General features: G+C 39.8%; 1 protein-coding gene across 14 annotated transcripts in view; it reads left to right on the top strand.

Moving 5' to 3' along the window:
• The window catches only part of nrxn3a (neurexin 3a), a 122,458-nt gene that overhangs the window by 84,817 nt on the left and 13,527 nt on the right, over positions 1-24,114 (top strand). For 6 of the 14 annotated variants that reach the window (XR_009941578.1, XR_009941577.1, XR_009941576.1 and 3 more), the window contains 12 exons: positions 1,142-1,168; positions 5,194-5,313; positions 5,610-5,730; positions 6,061-6,321; positions 7,517-7,707; positions 8,266-8,439; positions 13,066-13,185; positions 15,414-15,595; positions 16,979-17,150; positions 21,484-21,573; positions 22,781-23,088; positions 24,017-24,104. Coding sequence is in view for 4 of the 14 variants with exons in the window: in XM_037486929.2 (XP_037342826.2) it covers positions 1,142-1,168; positions 5,194-5,313; positions 5,610-5,730; positions 6,061-6,321; positions 7,517-7,707; positions 8,266-8,439; positions 13,066-13,185; positions 15,414-15,595; positions 16,979-17,150; positions 21,484-21,573; positions 22,781-23,088; positions 24,017-24,104 (1,854 nt within the window). In the remaining 10 variants the exon portion in view is untranslated. The remainder of the gene's footprint in view (positions 1-1,141; positions 1,169-5,193; positions 5,314-5,609; positions 5,731-6,060; positions 6,322-7,516; positions 7,708-8,265; positions 8,440-13,065; positions 13,186-15,413; positions 15,596-16,978; positions 17,151-21,483; positions 21,574-22,780; positions 23,089-24,016; positions 24,105-24,114) is intronic. The other 8 variants (XR_009941574.1, XR_009941579.1, XR_005121400.2 and 5 more) reach the window with 4 other exon arrangements.

Genomic DNA, 24,114 nt, shown 5'->3' with positions numbered 1-24,114 from the left:
TTCATTATTCATCATGCTTTGTCAAAAGATGGTATTCACCCCTTCAAAGGCCTTAAGCCTGCGGCCCGTCAGGCGAACAGCCCGAGAACAGAGCCCAGCTAAACCTACAGCTGGCTGCAACCCCAAATACTTCCCAACATACTTTATAATAAAGGATGTGAAACTTATCTGTAATTTATAAGTTATGAATAACATATGAAAAGTCTTATAAAAGAATAGTAAGTTTTCGAGTATTGGCAATATTAACAGAGGTTGGCTGGCATTTCCAAGCCACATTTACATAGCTTATTCACATGAATTCATGTAAGTCAAACCCCAGATTTTAGTCAACATTTGTTGTGCAAATCTTAATTGTTCAGAACTCATATGATTGCTTAGATTTTATGAATGACTACAGTTGCACAGTTTTTTGGTAGATCTACCCTCTGATGTATCTTAGAAACACACGTAGCATACTGTAGTTCTCCTGATCTGATGGTTGGGGTAACTGTGCCTCTGCATGGTGCTGGTGCTGATTGGATCGTGGCTGTTTGCTCCCACTTTTCTGTTGCGGTTGACGACACATGAAACCACCAGCCACATGGTGATCAACCCTCACTGTCTTCACCACTGCATACAGTAGTTATTCTGGCCTCAAGGGGTCTGTCTATTGCACCATTGTCTTACAAAATCAACATTGTATCATATTAAAGTGACAAATTATCACATAAACAGATGGATTTTACCATCTTCTTAGTGCGGAAAATTTGGATGTTTCTGTTTTTAAAACCTGATGAACAGTCAGTGTTGGGTTGGACAAGTCATGTAGCTGGTATTACAAGTGGCCATTTTACTGTAAATTTAAACTGGTATTATGGGTAACAAAAGAGCTCTAGAAAAGCAGCTTTGTACAACTAGCACATTACTATGATGAATTCATGCATTATCATATCTCCTATTAAATGGTGTTTTTGAAAATCTTTACAGTATATAATTTATTTCATGGTAATTTAGCATGAAGTGGACTAAAGACTAAATTAATAAAATGGCTGCCTTTCTGCATGTGTACGTCCCCGGAAGGGTGGACTTTTTGTTTTTGGATGTCTGCAGCAGTAACCTTGAAGGATGCAATTTCATCTGTCATTTATTCTTCCCCATCTAGACTGTATCAGGATAAACTGTAACTCCAGTAAGTTAACACTCAAGTTTCATTTTGCTTTAATGTTGATGGTATGTTGATGTTGTTTTGTTGTTGTTCTTGAAGGAAATGTTTTTAATATGCACCTGCACTGCCCTCCACATTCTTTTTTAAAAACCATAAAGGAAGGATATGTTTACTCGATTGGTTAAACTTCCCGTAATTCAACAGTAACTAAAATAAACAGTTTAATGCAATGGTTAGTGATCCATTTAATTTATTAGACAAATCTTAACTTTTTTTTAATCTACAACTTTATTCTAAAGCTTTATGGTACTATTCTCTTGTTTGCCATCAAAAATTAAAACCATACCAACACCATTACAACAACATAGCATAATAACTTAGTTGGGGCTGAGTGCTACTTGGGTCTTCTCAACAAATTTCAAGTTTTAATAATCTAGATGAAGCTGTTCAACACCGTCTGTCCATTAGGTGCACCCCCAAGGGTCATATAACCTTAAGAGTGAACCTCATCTTCAATGCTGCAGAACCCCATTTTTCTAACACCAATTTGTTACATAATTACATCCAAAGTAATTTGGAGTAATTTCTGTAAATAATGGGTACAATCCATTATGGTGCACCGATAAGAAATGATGAGCAGCTGTGTATAGTTGGTGTGTAATTGAAAAAATATTTATCTTTATTTTAGCATAAACTCATAAGAGAGAAACAACATATTATTAAAGTCAAACAGTCGATCAGGAACTGAATACAAAAACATTAACTCTTAAATTTCGCAGAACACAAAGCAACCTTTTGAATTTTTTAGGAAAACTCCATCCAACCCAATGCATTATTGTGTCAGTTTATATTCTACACAATCAAAGTAAACCAATGGCAAATTTTTTTTGCAACTACATGTGTCCGCTCTTTTTACAATGTAAAGTTGTTTATAAGTATTCTACAGATTGCTTTTACTCATTGAGGTCATTGAGACTTTAACTGTCATATCTGGTTTTTATTTATATATATATATATATCTTAGGGCTGGGCCAGTTAACACGTTGTTATCCCTTTAATAAATGAGTTACTAAATGCAGTCAATTTTTATTTTGTTATTATTTGAAAGTCAGTTGCTCAAACCATAGGTCTAAGGGGGGGGGGCTGAATGGTATTAACTTGGCAGGGTTGTCATCATGCGTCTAAACCAATGAGAGCATTTTGGGGCGGGCCTAAGTCTGCTACACTGCGCTCATGTGAACCAACTAATGGAGGACAGACAAATGGAGAAGGGTAGCTAAGACTGTTGTGGACGTTTTCATTTTATAAATCTTTCAGAAGGCAAAGCTGATAGAGCCACACTTATAAGTAGAAAATCCAGTAGAAACATGGACGTCACAGACAAAAATGTCCATGCACAGTGTACTTAGTGCTGGACCACTTCACTCTAACAGGGACACCTACTACTGAACGTAGACTATTGAGATCTCCCAATGAATTAAATATGTCGCACAAAAACTGGTAAAAGTCAAAGATCCCAGAGAGAGTACAAAGACTGGACTTGACTCCAAGTCAGTGCCAATCTCGGCTGAGTTGCCCCCTTTTATTGTCCTCTCTGTGTTATAGAATATGCAGAGATTCTGGGATTTCTTCCATAGAAGCAAGGTAAAAATCCTATCCAAAGCTTTTGAGGCCACAAATTATACCTGCAACAGGTCCGACCTGCACCTGGCGCATGACTGAAGATCACAACAGAGATGACGTCAGTCCTCCATACTTTTTACAAAACTCGGCACAGATCTTAGATTGCATGCACAGAGTAAAATATTAGAAAACACTTTTACATATGTAAGTGTGTTATATCTTTAGTCTATAACAACCATTACATGTCATGTCATTTAGCTGATGCTTTTATCCAAAGCAACTTACAATAAGTGCATTTCCACATAGAGATACAAACTCAGAAGAACAAGTAAAAAGAAAGAAAAAATTTCATCAAATAAGCAGTATCAAAACATGTTATAGAAAAGTGCCATTATAAGTACAATTTAAGTGCTACTATTTGTTAGTGCTACGGTTTGCTACTGTTTTAGTCAAGGTAGAGTCTAAAGAGGTGTGTCTTGAGTTTTCGGCGGAAGATTTAGAGGCTCTCTGCAGTCCTGATGTCATCAGAGAGCTCATTCCACCATCTGGGAGCCAGGACAGCAAAGAGTTGTGATCTTGCAGTGTACTTTTCTCTCAGTGACGGAGGAACAAGCAGCTTGGCAGATGCAGATCGGAGTGTGCGGGTTGGGATGTAGGGTTTAACCATGTCCTGGATGTAGACTGGACCCAATTAATTCACAGCATGGTACGTGAGTACCAATGTTTTGAACTGGATGCGGGAAGCCACTGGTAACCAGTGAAGAGAGCGGAGGAGTGGTGTGGTGTGGGAGTATTTCGGAAGGTTGAAGACCAGTCGAGCTGCGGCATTCTGGATGAGCTGCAGTGGTCGAATGGCGGTAGCAGGGAGACCTGCCAGGAGAGAGTCACAACAGTCAAGGCGGGAGATGACAAGAGCCTGAATCAGTACCTGCGCCACCTTCTGAGTGAGAAGGGGTCGTATTCTCCTGATGTTGTAGAGCGTGTATCTACAGGATCGTGTTGTCGCTGTGATGTTGGCAGTCAGGGAAAGTTGGGAGTCAAGTGTCACGCCGAGGTTCCTAGCAGTCAGAGTGGGCATTAACACAGAGTCGCCGAAGTTAACAGTCAGGTCCTGAGTGGGAGAGTGTTTTCCGGGGAAGAAAATTAGTTGGGTCTTGTCGGGGTTGAACAACCAGGTTAAACGTGGGTAAAATACAGAGCATCTCATCTACATGTACCCCTTAACATGGCTGATTATATTCATATGAAATGTGTTCATACTTATAAGTTAAGACTCAAGCAACTTGAATTTATTTGTACATTGGACCACTCATGGTTCATTCGTTCTCAACTTATCATGTTGTTATCATGAAATGTTCTAGGTAGAGCTATCTAATCAATTTCATGTATAAAAATAATCAGTATGATACTGTATATATGTCAGTCGTCTCGAGCTTGAAGGCGATAAATGCCGTGATCTTTACTTCCTCTACAATGTCATCCGCCTGTCAATACCACCCTCGATGAGAACACTATGCTGGGTGCAAAATCAATGTTGCCCAAACCCAAGTATATTTAAGGACGCTGATTCGCTAAATTGTATGTCACACTTTTTAAAATGTATTTAGCAATTTGCTAAAGTGCTTCTGCAGGCAATTGTCAGCTTGCCACTAGCGCATGAGGAAACTACCCGCGTTGACAGGAAGGGACGTGCAAGAAAAGCATACACTTTGCACGGATATCATGTTTTATGAATATTGCTAGGTACATTCCATATTTCAAAACACAAATATTGACATTTTTATACTTTAATTTGAACTTTCCTTTTCTTTTGGCTCAAGAAGGGGCGCTCCTGGTGGGGCGACTCCTCGTTGGCCTCAATTGGCCAGCCGCTAATGGTTTGGAGGACTGACATCTCACCTCAAAGTTTTCGAAACACAGAGTAAATAGATGAATTTCATCAAGCCCTTGCACAAAGATTATATTTGTAACAATTAGGCAAGAATGAGATTTTGTTTGTGTCTGATATGGCTAAAAGTACTTTATGGTTTTAGTTCTGGTTTCATCTTCAGAAAATTCAATGAAGAAAGAAAGGACAAAAGGTAAGGCAGGGAAGAAGTAAGAGAAAGAATTTCTGGAAGCCTATGATGAGTAAAAGCAATTTGTCCTCCTGTAGTATGGTAAAAGCCATGCCTCTTTTCTGAAAAAAATGATGGCGAGGTGTATATTATAATTATGAATGTCAAGTACTCTGTATTTCACTGACAAAACCAAACCTTAGTTTCCCAATGGCATACAACGACGTTGACTTGTATTTAAAGCCATTTTTCAGTTTGGGTTAGCTGGTTGTGGAGTTCTGCCAATTATTGAAAGCTGAGAGTCAGGAAACTAAGGTTTGGTTTTAGCCTCAGGATGTTTTTAACTTTGTGATTGAACACTGTTCCCAGGCAAGGGACCGGAGACCCTGTATGCTGGGCAAAAGCTCAATGATAATGAATGGCATACAGTGCGAGTGGTGCGTCGTGGCAAAACCTACAAGCTAACTGTTGACGATGATGTAGCAGAAGGTACTTACCTGCATCAACTTGTTTCTTTGCTCGAAGGAATGCTTATTGTTGCCTTTTCAGCAATATCCTGCCATGCAGTGGTCTTGTCGTAGAGACAGGGCAAATCTGTATTTTATTCTGCTACAAAGACAGCAGGTAGATATTTAAGCTTTGATGGCAGTTTGCATCCATCTAACAATGTAATGCAATTTTCTTCTTAAATCAGCCCTTTTGTGTTAGTGTCAGACAGTGTTCTCTTTTCTTTTTCGTTTTTGTCTTTCTTTTCAACCCATCCCCTCCACCCTGCCCGTCTTCAGGCCAGATGGTGGGCGACCACACTCGTTTGGAGTTCCACAACATTGAAACAGGAATCATGACAGAGCGTCGATTTGTTTCCAGCATCCCATCCAGCTTCATTGGTCATCTGCAGAGTCTTAGGTATTCAATTGACTTAACTGAAAAGAAATACTAGTATTTATTTATCGTTTCGAATTTTGCCTCTTTTAGGTAATTATTATGGTCTCATTATTTTCTCCAGCCTCAGTTGTCTTGTACTTGAACATTTAGAGAGTTGCTAGTAAAAACAATGATGGCCATATTTTATATTTGTTAGAAACAAACTGGAGATTTATGTAGCTTTAGAGTGTTTTCCATACAAAATACTGTTTCAATCTCTATACTTTACATCTGTTATAAGGCTTTAAATAACAAGAGTACACTTAATTGTAGGTCAATCATGTCAACTGTCTGTTCCTGTCATTTCCTCAGATTTAACGGCATGCTCTACATTGACCTGTGCAAAAATGGTGACATTGATTATTGCGAGCTCAATGCACGCTTTGGGATTCGTTCTATCATCGCTGACCCTGTCACCTTCAAATCCAAGAGCAGCTATCTGAGCTTGGCTACCTTACAGGCCTATACATCCATGCACCTCTTCTTCCAGTTCAAGACAACCTCCCCAGATGGCTTCATAATCTTTAACTCTGGAGATGGCAACGATTTTATCGCCGTAGAACTGGTCAAAGGGTATGTTTCGGGATGCTTGTTAAACTTTTACATGTTCGAATCCTGAAGATTATGAATTGTAAAATTAAACCTAAAATTGCTTTCATAGATGGTTTTATGGTAACAATGTATGAAATGATAATGTACAGATGTACACGTCTCTCGTTACATAATGCCTGCCATCTGTTTTCAGGAAATACTCTAAAACCTTCATTACAAAATACAGTTGATAGACACAGTTAAAAACCAAAAGTAGAGCTTACACCAGCATAAATAAACGGGTGTATGAGATTCTTTGATGTTTGCTGGGCAGTTGGGTGGGGTGAATGTCGGCTGATTGAACCTTGCGTAAAAAACATTCAGGTCGTAAGGCAGATTGCGATTCTCCACAGTGAGGGGGGTTGGTCTCCTGTAATTTGTGGATACTTGCATGCCTCTACACAACTGAGTTGGCCGTTGGCTTTCGTTCAGTTTCTCTGTGTAGCTCCTCTTTGTATATCTCTGTGTGTTTTTGCAAGGGTGCAAAAGCATCCTTTATTACAGTTTAGGAGTGGTCCAGTGAATTTTGGTCCCTGATGCTACACTTAATATGCGGTCTGTATTGGGGCAGTTCTTTGTTTAGGTTTTCTCTTTTAAAGGGAGTCTATTCAGCCAGCTGTTGGAGCTGCTCTTTCACCTAGGCCTGAGGTTGGATCTAAACACCGATATTCTACGACATTCTATCACCTACAAGTTCTTTAGAAAGGAAACGGGCTTCCATAGTCCTGGGCATCAACTCAACAGAGATGAAAACCAAGATGACTAATGATGACAATCCAAGACGAGGACTTTAACCAATTAGACAAGAAGATACCATGGTGACTGGGTCCACCCACTTACGATCAAAAAGAAAAATTACGAGACGCACGAGTCGAACAGTTTAAAATTCCGCAAGTGGCCAAATAAAAAAATTGAAAACGGCTTTTGCTTGCACGAGAGGCACATTTGCACCCTTTGAGTTTGACATTGATTTGCCTTCATAAATGTGTGGGTTCAGTGCTTTGCCCAATGTCATTCCAAATAGAGAAGCTGGTGATAAAATCACCCCCTGAACAACGGCCAATTTCATTAAATATATTTATCTAATTTCTTCAAACCTTTAAGTTCGGGACTGCCTCATTGTCAACATTTCAAACTGAGGCTGAAAACTGTAACTCTTATATCTTGTTTCATGCAGATACATCCACTATGTTTTTGACCTTGGAAATGGGCCCAACCTCATCAAGGGCAAAAGTGACAGGGCATTGAATGACAACCAGTGGCACAATGTGGCCATCACCCGAGACAACAGCAACACCCACACTCTGAAAGTGGATGCAATAGCCACTACTCAGAGTATCAATGGAGCCAAGAATCTGGACCTAAAAGGTATACAAATGTCATCAAAAATGTTTTACGTTCTGTGTGTAAAGCATGTCCTTGTCTACATTTTACGGAATATGTCTTGTATTTTCTTTTCTATATTATTGACTTTGGGAACATGTTAATACAGAACTACTGATATGTCATTATAGGGATGTTGAACACAAGGTGTCGTAAGTGGTATTGAGAGCACATTATATGCATCCAGTGGAAAGTAGTATCCATTGTTTAGGGAGAGAACTACAAGCAGTAAATTGTGTTAATTAGGAACGTAGTCCCTGTTTATTACTAAAGTGACTAGTCCGGAAAAGGATATGTGAGAATATGTGAAAGTGGTACCATTTTATCACTGCCTTTGGGAAGTTTGATTTCCAAACTTTCATGATTATATTTTCCTACATTTTACAATGTAGCTTGCGACCCCATGACACTCCACAAATAATAGTTTGAACATTTAGTGTAAACTACTCTATGAATAAAGAGGAAAAGGACAGGAAGACAGGATTTGTTGCATAGTTATATCAGACAAGATCTTACAGTTTCTTTGTCTTATCTACACCCCAGGTGATCTGTTCATCGCAGGACTGGGTCCAGGTATGTATGGCAACCTGCCAAAACTAGTGGCTTCCAGAGAAGGCTACCAGGGATGTTTGGCATCAATCGACCTCAACGGTCGCCTCCCGGATCTCCTCAATGACGCCTTGTTTCGCAGCGGGCAAATAGAACGTGGATGTGAAGGTACATCGCCCCTCAAGTCTGAGCCCGATTTGTACGACTCAAACTTCAACTCTAACTCCATCTCTAGCAGCACTTTGTTCCTGCTCAATGCAAACAGTAGCTCCATGGCCCTGTATCCATACGGAAGCCCCTCCATTCTAATAACTGTACTTGTAGCCTCACTTAATCACTTCTAGAGTGGGGCACAACATCAAACAATCCCAAGACAACGCCACCTGTTACCTGCCACTTTGGTCCCCTCTTTACAGTGCTGTTGCGGTAACCCTAAACAGTTTTTGCTACTGTGGACACATAATGCTGCCAGGTCCTCCATTGTTATCTTTTCAGCTTTTGTTAAGTTTCATTTTTGTTTAAAATTTTGTGAATGTTGAATCTTCACCAATATTATTGAAATAATTATGCTAGGCACAGGTCACTATAGTGGCTGATTGAGGTGAAGCTGAATCAATTTGATTATGCAGAGATACATTCACAATCAGTGCAAACTTTGGTGAATACGTCGATTCCTGAAAAGAATGATGAAAAGAAACTACAAATTTAGTCGAACGTTGACAACCGTCGTCCCCCTTAGTTAATGTTGCTATGCTTGTAAAGCTTTGGTGCCTAATGACATGGCAACATCAGACTGATGTTGTATTACTGGGTAGTTGACTAGTCCTGTTTTAATGAGCAGTATCATGAGAAAGCTGCTCATTAAACTGCTCATATTTAACTCTCCATAAACATATGAAAAATACATAGACATTACCACAAATAACTTGATATGTTTCACTTTTACATAACAAAAAGCTTTGAGAATGAAAACTAACCCATCAATTGGTCTCAATTAAGGTCCCCAAACTCAATACAGGACAGAACTGACAAGCTATTCACCCCACAAAAAAACTATTTGGCTGAACATGTCAAAAGGGTAAAAAAGAATCTATGGGAGGGATTTGAGTAACTAATGTCTTCAAGACAACAGTAAACACTTTAACATACTTTTTTTTGTTTTGAATGCCTTAAACGAATGTAGTGCTACAAATCCATCAGGAGGGTTGGATCAATACTGTTGAATAACAACATTAGAGAGCACATGCATGAATGACTGTAGGCACCGTCATTCAGTTCAGTGAGGGAAAAAGCAGAAGAAAACATAATTTCCATTCCTCAAGGTTCAGTATCATTGGTAGCTATACATAAAGCAGAGAATATTTGGACAAAAAACCTCCATTATATTATTGAATAAAGGTTGGTTCTACCTGGCATAATCTGTTAAATCTCTCCCGGGGACTCTTTTGAAAAAGTATAGTGATGTTAATCCTAAGTCTGTCACAAAACATCACAGGATCATCCATTTCTGCAGAATTCCATGTAAAGATCAGGCAAACAGCATTTTATGTGGCTGCTTATACTTTCTTATCACATATCTTTATTAGTTGATTGCACAACATGTGCATGTAGTTAATGGTGCCTGGTGGTAAGACTGAAAACATTACACTGCTGAGACAGATTATGATAAGAGTTTTATTCATATTTAACCGGAGTGCATTATCAGGATGAAGTGAACCGCGCAACGTAGCTGACTTTTATTGTAAAACATTTAGACGGATATGATGTTGGCTGAGACAACTTGTTAAACCTGGGGGTCATTGGGCACCCAAAAAAACACACCAGTCCCCTAATCAGTGGATCTGACTAATTACTCTGGAGACTTTCTGGAGTATTCACTCGCATACGCAAAAACTGAAAGTGTTTGCCCTACATTATTTTAAGCCTGAAACTAAAGCCTTAACTTTTAGCCTTATTGTTAATGCTGGGGAGCAAGCAAAAATGGTACTTTAGGACAAACCAACAAAATAAATAAAAATTGAAGGTCTGAGTATGGATGCAGGTTTGGAGCGGACCATAACATAACAGGAGCTTTGAAAATCTTTATCAGGCCATTTCAAGACTCAGGGCCGCATGTACTAACGCTTTTGTGCCCACTTCAGGTGCATTTACAAACCAGCTGCACTGAGGTGAAAGCGCAGACTGCCTGCCGCGGAAAATGAATAAGCTAAATTGCCCTTTCTGTGTCATGCAATTCACAGGAGAGTCAAGGGGATGATGGCAGTTTCCCATAAAGAGATGGGAGGGGATGCACCTAATCATGTATTCCGCAGTATGTACAGAAACTGCCCATGGAAGCACGCCTTTTTTTGGTGTAATAATTCTCAGCCTCTTAAAAGCAGGTGTAAACCTGAATGCGTGTTTCCTTGCATATGCCTCCTGGTTTAAATGACAGCAGTAATCCGAGCCAGGCGGTGACTTAGGCAAAAGAGACGAGCTGAAAGAATTTCTGCCACAAGGATCACACTTTTTCCGTTGGGTGAACACAAAATCATTACGCGTTACAGATTTAGCAGCCACGCAGTTTTACAGTTACTGGAAGAAATCAAAGATGACATCGCATCTCTGACTCAGCGTTCACATTCCACTCCAGCAGGTGTTAAAATTCTCTTTGTGTTACAATTATTGGCATCAGGATCATTTTAAACAGTCATAGCATCAGCAGTGGGAATATCGCAGTCTGCACTCAGCTACATTGCAGCACAAGTACTCCAAGCTTTGCTGCAGTACACTAGTCAATGCACACATTTCCTCACCACTAATACCCAAAATAAAACATCTTTGTTGTCACTGAATTTTTGTTTTTTGATGTTGAATGGCTGATCCATGATAGGCAGAGAGAAGGAGGTCCATTCAAGTGTGCGTTACAATGCTCGCAATCTGCGGTATAGTGGGCGGAGATAGGCGCTGATTACCTGATGAGCTGCAGGTTTTGGAAGTACAATGTGAACTTAAGTATCACAACGCATGCTATCTGCACACTTACCGTGGCGCTGATAACGCTACGCAAATGTACGTACATGCGGCCCTCAGTCCTTACCTTTTTTGACAAAGCAAAACTTACCTAATGGTTTAGTTTCTTTTGTGTTGATTTTCAATTGTTCATGCATATTGTAGCTACATCAAAAGGGGCTTTTGAAACATTTTGCAAACATATGTCCCTGTGGACAAAATGTTTCCTTCTTCATGTGCAAGTCGTCATTATGTCGTAGTAGTATTTGTCATCATCTTAAGGTTCTGGGTGACACAGCCTGTTGCATGGAAACCTTTTTCTCTACAGATGTTGATTCTTGCCATATCATTCCATTAGACATTAAGTGTTTTTTACATTGACCTACTGAGCTCCATTTTAGAGAAATACATGTTACTAAATGTTTTAGTCAAGACAATCTATAACATTGTGTACAGTATGTCCTCTTTGCTCTCACAGTCTGAATGTGGTTTATGAAAACAATGCTTTTCACTGTGCTATATGTACCGCAAGAAAGTAATAATGACAAATTTATTTTTCAAAATAAAATCTCATCAATCAATGTTGGTCTTCTCCATGGCATTCTGTCTCATTTTTCTTTGTGTTCGTGTTATTTCTTTCCTTTCTTTTTTTTGCTTATGTATGACGATCAGTTGATTGCTCATTTGATTATACTGACATGCACGGCCTGCTTTTCATCACAAGCTTTCATCGCATAATTTAATTTGTGTTTCTCTATCCAATGAGCCCACATACTGTAATCACCAATTAATGATGGTTGACTTGGCCATACCCTCCTTTTACTAGACTGTGATACTACACGGTTGAAAAAATTGTAACAGAACACTGCGGGCCGTGGCGTGTATAAGCTTTTTACTGTGGTTACATCTTACATTAAATCCAGTACCCGATATGTAGATCAGCTGCAGGACTTTCCTGTGTTGACCCTGTTGAATTCTACTATCTAATTTATCAGCAATTAACTTGGATCTTAACAGCCTCTTTGGCAGAGCAGCTTGCATCAGTTTACCAGGTAAGTTTAAAACTTAACACATTAACCTGAGTTAAATAAGTTAATGAAAACTGGCCGTCGGCATGTTTAGCCAATTTAAAAAATATTTAGCAGATATAGTATAATCCAAGGTGTGTGGAGAAGGACAACGCCAGCAGCAATTAAACTTGTTTTGGCTAAAAAGAGTCATCATAAAAGACATTTAAACAGCATAGGCATAGAGCATTTAAAATATGAAAGACAGTCCCTCATGTACACATTCATTCCAAAGTTGTGTGTTGCCTGCTTCTAAAGTTAAATTTGTTGCCTTCAGATGTCTCAGAGTAAATGTCATGCCTTTATAATTAGAGAAGGTTGTTTTCAAAAAAAGGGTTTTGTACGAAGGGCTTGTTTTGTCCAACTCGGTCTCCACCATGTCAGTCCTAGATTGCAGAATATCAACTAAACATACAATGTAGTGAAAAACAGCTTATAGCCAAGTTGATCAATAGTCCATTATGCTTTTTTGTAATGCTTTTGGAGTGTAGTCAGGGTGCTTCAACAGTAATTTCTCTATACACGATTGTAAAGATCAAGATTCCGGAAAATCGCTTTGATGTGATTTGGTACACCACACTGTCCCTTTAATGTAGGCTGTGGGTTTACTTCAGCATGTGCTGGTTATGGTTATAAATGACATGAGTTCTCTCCCTCTCTTTTTGTGTGTGTGTGTGGCCGTGTTTGTGTGTGGCTGTGTGTCTGTTTGATCCTTGGGATGGCTGGATTTATACAGGTCCCAGCACCACCTGTCAGGAGGACTCCTGTGCCAACATGGGTATTTGTATCCAGCAGTGGGAGAACTACACGTGTGACTGCTCCATGACCTCCTACACTGGCACACAGTGCAATGACCGTGAGTACTGATCTCATTATTAAATATCACACATGGACAACAGGGAATGGACAACTTCCACCATCCAAACACCATGTTTGTTTTGAGGGTGTGTGCATACCTCCAACAGCTTTCTTGTAATCATTGTTCAAGTTTTTGAAAGACGGAGAGACCGTTTTTTTGGTGTTTACAATGGGTGTGTATGTGGGGAGAAGTGGGCGAGGCTGGATTGTTAGAGGGTGAAGCAGTGTCAGCATCTGATTAAAAAGTAGTTCATACTTTGCCACAATTTTAATTCTTTATGCTTCATTTTATCCCAAAATGATGGAATGCTTGTGCTAGTCGTACTCATGTGTTTATCCAAAGCGTTTGGATGAGTTATATGTGTTTATTTTGACATCTGTGGCCGTTCTAGGCCATGCTGTCGAAATGTCTGCGGGATTTTCTAGTTTGGACTGTTGTCTTAGCCAGGGATCGAGACCCTTTTTCTCTGAGACAGGGCTCGTCACTCCTTGCACTATCCTCTAATGCAACACAACAACAAAAAACTTTGTATTATCTTTGTAATAATAAATAAATGCCCCTACAGCTGTCCAACGACAGATTCATGTACAGTTGAAATTCATGACATTAAGTGGAGGCACTAAGTGGAGGCTGTCCTTTCGCAAGCTCTGATGATGTGAGAGGTGGTTGATTGCCCTCGACTCCAGTGCCGGGTCTTCAGACACATCCGCGTACAGGGGATGTCTGCAACTCCATTTCTTTAGGACGAACTATCAAATGTAGGTCTCAAAACCAACTGCTTGTGCAGACAGCTCGGAAAATAGCTGCTGAGTAGTTCCAAGCGGGAAGGGTCCAGAAGAAATGGCAGACTATATACAACTGTCACGGTTTGGTTCCTCTTCCTGTTATATTTTGTAGTTTCATGTCTCTTGTGTCCCTGGGTTAGCTTCACTTCCTGCCTTGTCCTGTGATTGCCTGATTGTTTCCACCTGTGTCCAATCACCTGCACCTCCCTAGTGTATTTAAGCCCTGTGTGCCTGTTGTCCTATGTCGAGTCATTGTAAATGTCACTTTTACCTGTTGTTGGAGCAGCGCCTTGGTTTTGTAATAAAGAGCACACAAACTCTGCGTTTGAGTCCTGCCTCCCTCCGCACCAGCAGCACCTTACCTGACAACCACGTTAAAAAACAAAATAAAAACTTTTAGGGAAATACGTTTGAGCCAAATGGTAAGATCATGTTGTGTAATCTATAATATGTGGACCAAGTGGAACAGAGCGACAGCTCTCTTAGCAACTCAGATGCCAAAATGGGTAGAGCTTAAAATGGTGAATCGAGAGTGAGCGAAAGCACTGGTATTGCTTGTGATGCGCAAACAATGGCTAACACATGTATCCCATTTAAAAAAAACTGGTTAATTCCATAATTTTGTTCATATCGTAAAAGATTTATGATTCATATGCAGGAACCTTGGTGGTTATTTTGCTCTGGCTTCAACAAGGATTGTCTAAGAGAAATGATTCAGATATCATCGTCTTCCACATCGTCTTGGCTAGCGATTTTGTTTTCTTTGTTCGGTTCTTGCATCGCTGAGGACACACGGAAGTCCTGAAATCATTAAGTCCCTTTACTGCATTTGGATGTGTTACGAAATATGCCAAATGACTGCAACACCACATTCTGCTGTAGGGATTATTGCAAGGCCCCAAATTACCCTTTTTTAAGTCTACGTGTCATACATGTATCTACCTAGTTTGGTATCAAAAAAGGCGGGAACAGCTTCATTAAAATGCAGTAGTTGCCGCTTTTGAGCTGAATTGCCAATCTAAAGCTCTAAAATCATGATAGCTACATTTAGGATTTCAAATGTGATGCCAAGTTTGGTTAATAATCAGCCTTTATGTCGACAGTCTTGACCGTATTGCTGTGAGCAGGTTGTTTTCCCACCTTATATGGCATCCCTTGCCATCAGTGTATCAACGCATGTGAAGGGGAGAAGGTTGACATGTTGTATACAGGACTGTTAGTGTGCTGTCAGAATGTTAATGGATATCCATTTTCACTTTGGCTTCTAAGTCCAAAATGCTTCAGGATGATTGGACTATTGTACTATTTTCCTACTACGTAATTTTCATTATAATAATTTTCCAGATGTCTTTAGCTTTATGATATGTAATCAATTATCTTACCTTGTGATTTTACTGTATAGTTTGGAGTTGAGTTGCTTAAAAATTCTCCTCTTTTCAGCTGGCACAACGTACATCTTTGGTAAAGGAGGAGGACTCATTACATTTAAGTGGCCAGCTAATGAAAGACCGAGCACCAGGACGGACAGGCTGACCGTTGGCTTTAGCACCTCCCTGAAAGATGGCATCCTGGTCAGGATTGAAAGTGCACCTGGTCTGGGGGACTATCTGATGCTGCACATTGTAAGTTCTCACATATTCTTTACTTGTCTCATTTAAAGTTTAGTAGTGTCTCCATTTTCTCTGTTTTTTACTCACTACTAATTAATAATTAAGGAAGGAAAAAGTGCAAAGCGAGAACTACATGGCTGAAGGTGCAGAGTGTAAGATTTGTAACCATCTATAGCTTTCAGCAGAAATTTGGTGGATGTTCCTATAAAGAGACACTGTCCAAACCCACTCCCTTTGTTGATAGAACAAAGCTATTCTCAGCTAATGTAAACACAACTCTTTTCAGGTGATTATACACTAAATAAATCATATTTATTGATATTATTTAATTTCTGACAATGAATCCCTATAGAGATCACAAACTGTGGCAGTGACAGTAAGTATTTGAAAACCATACAGTAATAAAGATGGGATTTTTTCATTTCCAAGGTTTTCCTAAAGTATCTCTGCTGCTGCTTATCACCTGATAGGGACTCATGTAATATTGTACACCCCAACACAAATAACCTATTTCTTTAATCATTCCTTTCTTGCAAACCCCTCATTTTGAAATCTCAAGATTTTGATTGTGTCTAGTTCAAAATCATAATAACTGTTAATAACTGTTGGTCTGATTATCAAAAAGAAAAAGAAACAATTTTATTATCAATTACAAAGATTTTTATTAAAAAATAGCTAAAGAACGGAGCTTAAAAGACCTATTTTGATGTCCACAAGTGTATTGAAATAACAGCTGTAATTAGTCTTTAGAATGATAAGTGAAAAACTGAAAACTACAAAACAGAGTCACAGTGTGTTGACCATATCTATTGACCCATAATCTAGTAAAAATGTTTTATTTATTTATATTTTAAGATAAATTAAATGTTTGTGACTAAGAGAGAAAGCGACAGTGGGAAATTTGCCGCTTTGGAAGTCTAACTTTGAAAAACTAAACTTCTAAAACTTGAAAATGTATTTTATACTCTCCTAAAAGGTCTCTTCCTTGTAGAGGAAGATTTTTACAGGAAGATGTTACGTATCTCTGTAGGTATCACAATCCTTCAACATTGAAGACTAGACTAGAAAATATTCTACTTCCTGTTTTCACATGCACCCATGGCCCCTCTACTTTATTGGTCGCTTAATATTGGTTTTCAGACTAAAGTGGACTGGGAGACCATTTAGAAAACAAAGAAGCCTGTGTGAATGCAAATGTATCGGTGTGCTGTAGCCTCAGGGGATAACCCAGGCTCACACATGGGGAACATGCAATTGCCACACAGATTCATTCCCATTCAACCTAGCAATCAAAAATCGGGACCTCCGGCTGTCAGGCAACAGTGCTAGTCACCACAACATGGTGCAGCCCCAGCTTCAGGGGTGTACACCAATAATCATGTTTTCTCATTTCAGCAACAAGGCAAAATTGGAGTGACATTCAACATTGGCACAGTGGATATCAGTGTCCAGGAGGGCAGTACCCCTGTAAATGATGGGAAGTATCATGTTGTTCGCTTTACCAGAAATGGTGGCAATGCTACACTGCAAGTGGATAACTGGTCGATCAACGAGCACTTCCCAACAGGTACAAAACTAATCATTCAATCATCTTCAAATTGCATCTTTACTCTGCAACATGTTTTCTATCTAAATCGATAGGAAATCGGACACTTTTAGTTAACAATGAAAACCTATGGCAATGATTATCAGAAAGAGCTTAAATAGGATGAATAATTCGACCAAGATTTTGGGTCATGCAACAGTTAATGAGGTCAATGGAAGAGGTCAATGGAAGAACAACATTATTACATTTGTTGTTCAACTGCTTATTTTCTCACTATTTATATATATTTAACTATTATATATATATATAACTATTATATATATATATATATATATATATATATATATATATATAATATATTTAACTGTGTCTTAAATTAGTTGACATATATCTTTTGTGCAGTAAAAAGCGACAAAACACCACAAATAAACTATCCAAAACGCCAATGTTCCTTTTCAGGTTTTTTTTGGTGCCCTTCTTTTTATAAAGTGTTCCACTCAGAAATTCCACTAATAAGGAGTTATTAGGTTATCTCTGAACTCTGTGGACCTCACCAGCAGTAACTGCAATACACATTTTGTGGGTAAAGTATTTGCTTTAACTTTTCTAAAGGACCCAACTCTTTCTTGTTGGCTTGATATTGGATTTAGGATTGTACAATTTCCATAGGCCCTGTTCATGGAATAATATGCGTTGCAGGAAAGCGCAATATATAGACCACTGGGGCAACATCTTGAAGTGCTATTAAACCTTTATGGGTTTGCTAAGATCTGTGTGTGGATGTTTGGAGGTTGGATGAAGACAGAAAAGCTGCTTAATAGGACTTCCGTATCAAATCCCATGAGGACAGTTTAATAATGTCATATTTCCATCATCCCTTTAGTATCAGTGGTAAAGACCTCTACAAAGATGTATCCTCCTATTAAATTTCCATATAATTTCTGTACCTAACTGATAGTGAACTCAAACCAGGAATCAGGAAACGTTTATTGCCATTATATGTTAGACATACATGGAAATTGTCTTGGCGGTTGGTGCATGACGGAAGACAGTACAATAATGACAACATACTGCAGCAATAAGATAAAAATAAAATAAAAGTATAATAAAATATATGCTATGGGTTAGTAGGCTAAAGCTATGGGTTAGAAGCTAAGAAGAGATAAAGATAAAATGAAAAATAAAAATAAAGATAAGGTGCACCAGCTAAACAAAGTGACAAGTGAAAGTGAAAAAGTGAATGAACATGGCAGTTAGAGTCAGTCAGGGGGGGGCCCAGGCTCTGTTGATGAGCCCGACTGCCGAAGGGAAGAAACTGTTTGTGTGGCGGGAGGTCTTAGTCCTGATGGACCTCAGCCTCCTGCCAGATGGAAGGGGCACAAACAGTTTGTGTCCGGGGTGAGAGGGGTCAGCTACAATCTTTCTGGCCCGCTTCAAAGTCCTGGAAGCGAACAATCCTGGAGAGACGGCAGATTGCAGCCAAGTACCCTCTCTGCAGAGCAGATGACACGCTGCAACCTGCCCTTGTCCTTGGCTGTGGCTGCAGCATACCACACTGGGATGGAGGAGCAGAGGATGGACTCAATGAATGCCGTGTAGAAGTGCACCATCATTGTCTTTGGCAGGTTGAATTTGCCTCAGGAAGAACATCCTCTGCTGAGCCTTTTTGGTGATGGAGCTAATGTTCAGCTCCCACCTGAGGTTCTGGGTGATGATGGAGCCCAGGAAACGGAAGGAGTCCACAGTGGTGACGGGGGAGTCACACAAGGTGAGGGGGAAAGGTGGGGCTGCGTTCTTCCTGAAGTCCACGACCATCTCCACTGTCTTCAGGGCGTTGAGCTCCAGGTTATTCTGGCTGCACCACGTCCCCAGGTGGTCAGACTCCCACCCTGAGGCAGACTCGTCCCCAGCAGAGTTCAGTCCAATGAGGGTGTTTTCATCAGCAAACTTCAGGAGCTTGACGGACTGGTGACGGGAGGTGCAGTTGTTGATGTACAGGGAGAAGAGCAGAGGGGGAAGAACGCAGCCTTGGGGGGAACCGGTGCTGATGGACCGAGAGGCAGAGATGTGTTTCCCCAGCTTCATGTGCTGCTTCCTGTCGGACAGGAAGTCACTGATGATGGTGTTGAAGGCAGAGCTGAAGTCCACAAACAGGATCCTGGCATAGGTTCCTTGGAGTCCAGATGCTAGAGGATGAAGTGGAGGGCCATGTTGACAGCATCGTCTACAGACCTGTTGGCTCTGTAGGCGAACTGCAGGGGGTCCAGGAGGGGTTAGGTGTGGGTCTTCAGGTGGGACAGGACTAGCCGTTCAAAGGAGTTTATAACTACGGAGGTCAGGGCGACGGGCCTGTAGTCATTCAGTCCTGTGATCCTGGGCTTCTTGGGAACAGGGATGATGGTGGAGGCCTTGAAACAGGCTGGGACATGGTATGTCACCAAGAAGGTGTTGAAGATGGTGAACACAGGAGACAGCTGGTCAGCACAATGCTTTATTTTAAAAGCTTCGAACAGTACTCGGGCTGCGAGTGATGACGTTTCACAAGTCCACGAGAACAAAAGTCCACACAAGAACGAATATTGAGAAAGGGCCAATCAGACTGGTGACACATGAGGAAGGTCAAGAAACCTGAAACGAGAGGAGAGTTAATTTCCAAAATAAAACAGGAAGTCACAAAACAACCGTGGAGACAGGACAAAAACTCAAATTGACATACAGGTGTGACAGTGCAGATCTTTTAGAGGTGTCAAACACAGTACTAAGGTCCTACAAGACAAGAGTAGAGACGAGTCCTTTGTCGAATGCAATTAATTCCTTATTCATTTTCACCAGTGCTGTCTCTGTGTTTTGTAACAGTATGAACCTGACTAAGACTCAAATAAACCATTGTTATTTATTAATACCTTCATTTTTTATATATGCTTTTCTAAAGACTTTACAAACTGAACAAAACAAAAGGCTTGTTTGGATGATGATGGGGTGGAAGCCCGAAGGATGTGGATGCGGAGGGCGTTCCAGAGGGACTAGTGGGGTGCAGCAGCAGAGAAGGCCACGTCACCCCAGGTCCGGTCCTCGGTCCTGATGGTCTTTAGGGTGTTTGCATTGGCAGGCTGGTTGCTAAGAAAAAAATCCCATAGAAGGTTCCTTTGGTTTGGCTGCTCCCCTCCCTATACACACTCAAAACTAGTGACATTATAAAGAGTCCATGTCTGATGGTTGGTATTGTGACGTTGGTGATGCAGTGAGAAAGGGAAACACCCAAACACAGACAGCACTTGTGTTTGTAAGTTCATTCTTGTATTAAACATTTACAATCAGAGAGTTTCCAAGTAACAGCATGCAGGTAACAGGCAATAAAATAATAAGACAGAATGCATGGATCCAATGAAAGAAGAAGTCATGTACTCGTGTCATTTTCAAGCAGATTATACATTTTGGGATTTGTGATATTGGGCTATACAAATAAAATTGGAAGACAAATATTAAATGTTCTTTGAGGAGAAAAACAGATAAGGAGATTTGTGTAGACTGCCTTCATTGATCAAGCGACACACTGCGCAATCAGTGCTGGCTACAGGTGGAGAAGATGCAGCTGTGGGAGGGGCCACGCTCAGTTTAGGGTCAATGTTGAGTTTGGACAGCAGGGCTATTACCGAGGTGGACCGTAGGCATATCCAGCAGCATCATATGGCTGTGAGAGGGAATTAGAGGTGAAATCCCCGCCGGATCGAATGCCCCTGATGCCAGACTACATGACCATTCACCTAGATGCTGTGCTAGTCAGTGCATCACTTTGTCTTGCTTTACAAGATATAAGATGATTCTTTTTTTCCATCAAAAATATATAGGATAAATTAAATTTGCAACTACTAAAGAGCACATTCAAGCTGAAAAATATTAGTGCATGCCAATATTTATAGCATGAAAGGGAACACACACACAAAGACGGGCAAATCCTAAAATAAGTATAGTTTTGGGTTGCAGAGAAAGTTGAAAGGACAAAGGTCCAAACGCCTATTTGTTACTGTGTCAACGGTCTGAAAGAAATGTATGAGGGGGTTTGACAGGATGCAAAACTATTTGTTGTTATGTTTAAAAGGGTGAAATATATTCATTTTGTATGTTTCATGTATTTAATAATACTGTTGTTATTGTTCTACTTTGTATCCATTTTCGTCAACAAATTTGAAGATGATTTATGCTGTAACTAATCAAAGTTTAATTAACAATGTAATCGTCAGCTAAAAAGATTTAAACCACATTGTAAATGATTGAGGGAAAGTGATATTTGCTCATGGTGACATAATGGTGATGATCAATAAAAGTCTTTATAAATTTCTTTTAAACTTTAAAGGGAACAGTGACATTGAACGCTATCAAATGGCCAATAAGAAAATTCCTTTCAAATACGCCAGACCAGTAGAAGAATGGCTGCAAGAGAAAGGTAATTTCAAACAAAGTGTTTCTATGCTTATCTGTGTTCACTATGCTGGTATGATGTGAAATTCCTCATCTGCACTATAATGAAAATGAAAATGAATACATAAATGCTAATTTACTCAATTTCAGGCGTATTAAAGAGTAGAATCGATTTTTTTTCTATTAACATGTAAAGATGATTGAACAAACTTTTCTTTGAAGTTGTTAAGCCAATAGTGTCCCTGGCATGGGCATAAATGTAAACCCACAAAAATCATGAATACATAACAATCTAAGGAACTAAAAGATTGTAAAACCAATAACTGGCTAAATAATTCAACATACTTTATGATACAAATTAATAAAATAGAGTAATTATTTTAAAGAAATCTATCACTATCATAAATGTTTCTAATCACAGGTTTTGTTGTCACTGGCATGTCTGAACCTTCTGAGGGTCTTATTGTTATTGTGCAAATTAAACAACAGGTGCATAGTCTGTGAGCATTTCAAATTGTTTGGATATTAGTGTAATCAAACAGTGAGGTTGGAGAATACATCCGAGCTTATGACTGCCCTTTATGAGGGTGAAGAGAACCAATGGTAGCTTTAGGTAATGTAAACACATGGGGGCCACATTCCTTTCACCGATGAAAACATAGTTAGAAATGGTATATTCCGATAATCATAAATAATCAACCTAAATCTCATATATGGGTCCTTTAAGTCTTGCTATTTTGTTAATGTGTCGAGGAGTGCAAAGTTCTCATATATTTAAGATATCAATAATTCAAAAAAAGGAGAGACGCTTCCAGGAAATTATGTGGTGGTCTGAAGCATAAAGCCAACAGCTTCTGGTAGCCATTCATATGGTTGCATACATTTGATCAGCTCCAAATGAAAGTTTGTGGGCCACGTGTGATGCCACTGCATTACAGTGTGTCACTTCGCAAATTGATTCTCAATAATCAACACGTCCGTCCTCCTACTGCCGAGGTTTAAGCAGCTTTATACAAACCCATATTTGTTCATGTATTCATGTAGAAAATATTTAAATGGTATGTTAAATTATAATTATCTGTGAACAACCATCATTCATATTGATACTCAGTATTGAGTTTGATCTTGTTAATACAAAATGGCTCTTAATCTTTTCATAAACCAACAGTAATGCTACAAATGAAGTTGCTTTTCTTTGTCATAAATATCTTACATCTGGATGTCTCTTCTAGGACGGCAGCTAACAATTTTCAACACTCAAGCAGCAGTGGCAATTGGTGGTAGTGATCATGGCCGGCCCTTTCAGGGTCAACTGTCTGGCCTTTATTACAATGGCCTCAAAGTGTTGAACATGGCTGCTGGGGGAAACCCCAACATCAAGATTAATGGAAGTGTGAGGTTGGTGGGTGATGTACCCAGCGTAGCAGGCTCAGCCAGGACCACCGCCATTTCACCAGAGATGTCAACGACTTTTATTGAGACTACTACCATGATGTCTACCACTACCACGCGGAAACACAGATCCTCCTCCACAGTGCAGGTAAGGATAGACGTCCATTATAACTACACAAGGAACAGATGACACACTCATATTACCCGTACCAACTCACTGCCTAAACAGTCAACACAAAGGTTGAAAAAAGCATTTGTTTACGTAGGACATTTGAGACATATTTACTTAATAAGTAACTCGACGACGAGTAACATGTCATTTGAGTTCATTCTCGTTTGTAAATGTATGTCCTACACAAGGCAATAACCTGGCCTTTTTGTCAAGAGATGTCAGCAGGTGTCCTCTGCTGTTCGGGCTGGATTTACGTGGATTATAAATATCGGATCAATATGAGGATCAGAAAGATTGGCTCAGTGATTGACCTTATTCAAAAATAGAGACAAGCAAAGAACCACGGTTTATTTTGAAGGCCATCGATTGCACTGTTCATTGTCCTCAGAAGGTCTTTGAACTGCCCCTCGGTGTCCTAATGAACCACTGAGAAGGACCTTTGATCCAGCAGCAAACCGATATTTGAATGAACACCTATAAATGTAGGTTTTAGTTTAAGCAACTTTGGATTCATGTACCTTTATGGCCTTGTAGGGTGTTCAATTCAATTTCAATTCATTTTATTATGTATATCTCAACTCAGAGGGCTTTACAGTCTGTACACATGCAACATCCTCTGTCCTGAAACCCTCACATCGGCACAGGAAAAACTCCCCAAAAAAGGAGAAAACCCTTCAATGGGGAAAAAAGGGTGTTATTCACTCATGTGTTTTTTCTGTCTGTTGTGCACAGTGCACAAGGAGCTACTTCTATTGGGTCTAATTTTCAGATATACGGTCTGATTAATTTTCTTGATCATTTTCTAACTTCTCTTTTATATTTTCTTCTCTCTATACCGCTGGCCCCTTTTGTTTTGGGTACATCTGCTGGGGCCTTGATCTTTGATGAACGCATTCTACCCAAGAAGCATACAGATGAAATGGTGTCATCTGCAGAGTGTCCGAGTGATGATGAAGATCTGGAGGAGTGCGGAACTACAGCAGGTGGGACAGGTCAGTTTGC

This window comes from Pungitius pungitius, chromosome 14, assembly GCF_949316345.1.
Source record: "Pungitius pungitius chromosome 14, fPunPun2.1, whole genome shotgun sequence".
NCBI classification, from domain to species: Eukaryota; Metazoa; Chordata; class Actinopteri; order Perciformes; family Gasterosteidae; genus Pungitius; species Pungitius pungitius.
This window is presented reverse-complemented; position numbering and strand designations above follow the sequence as displayed.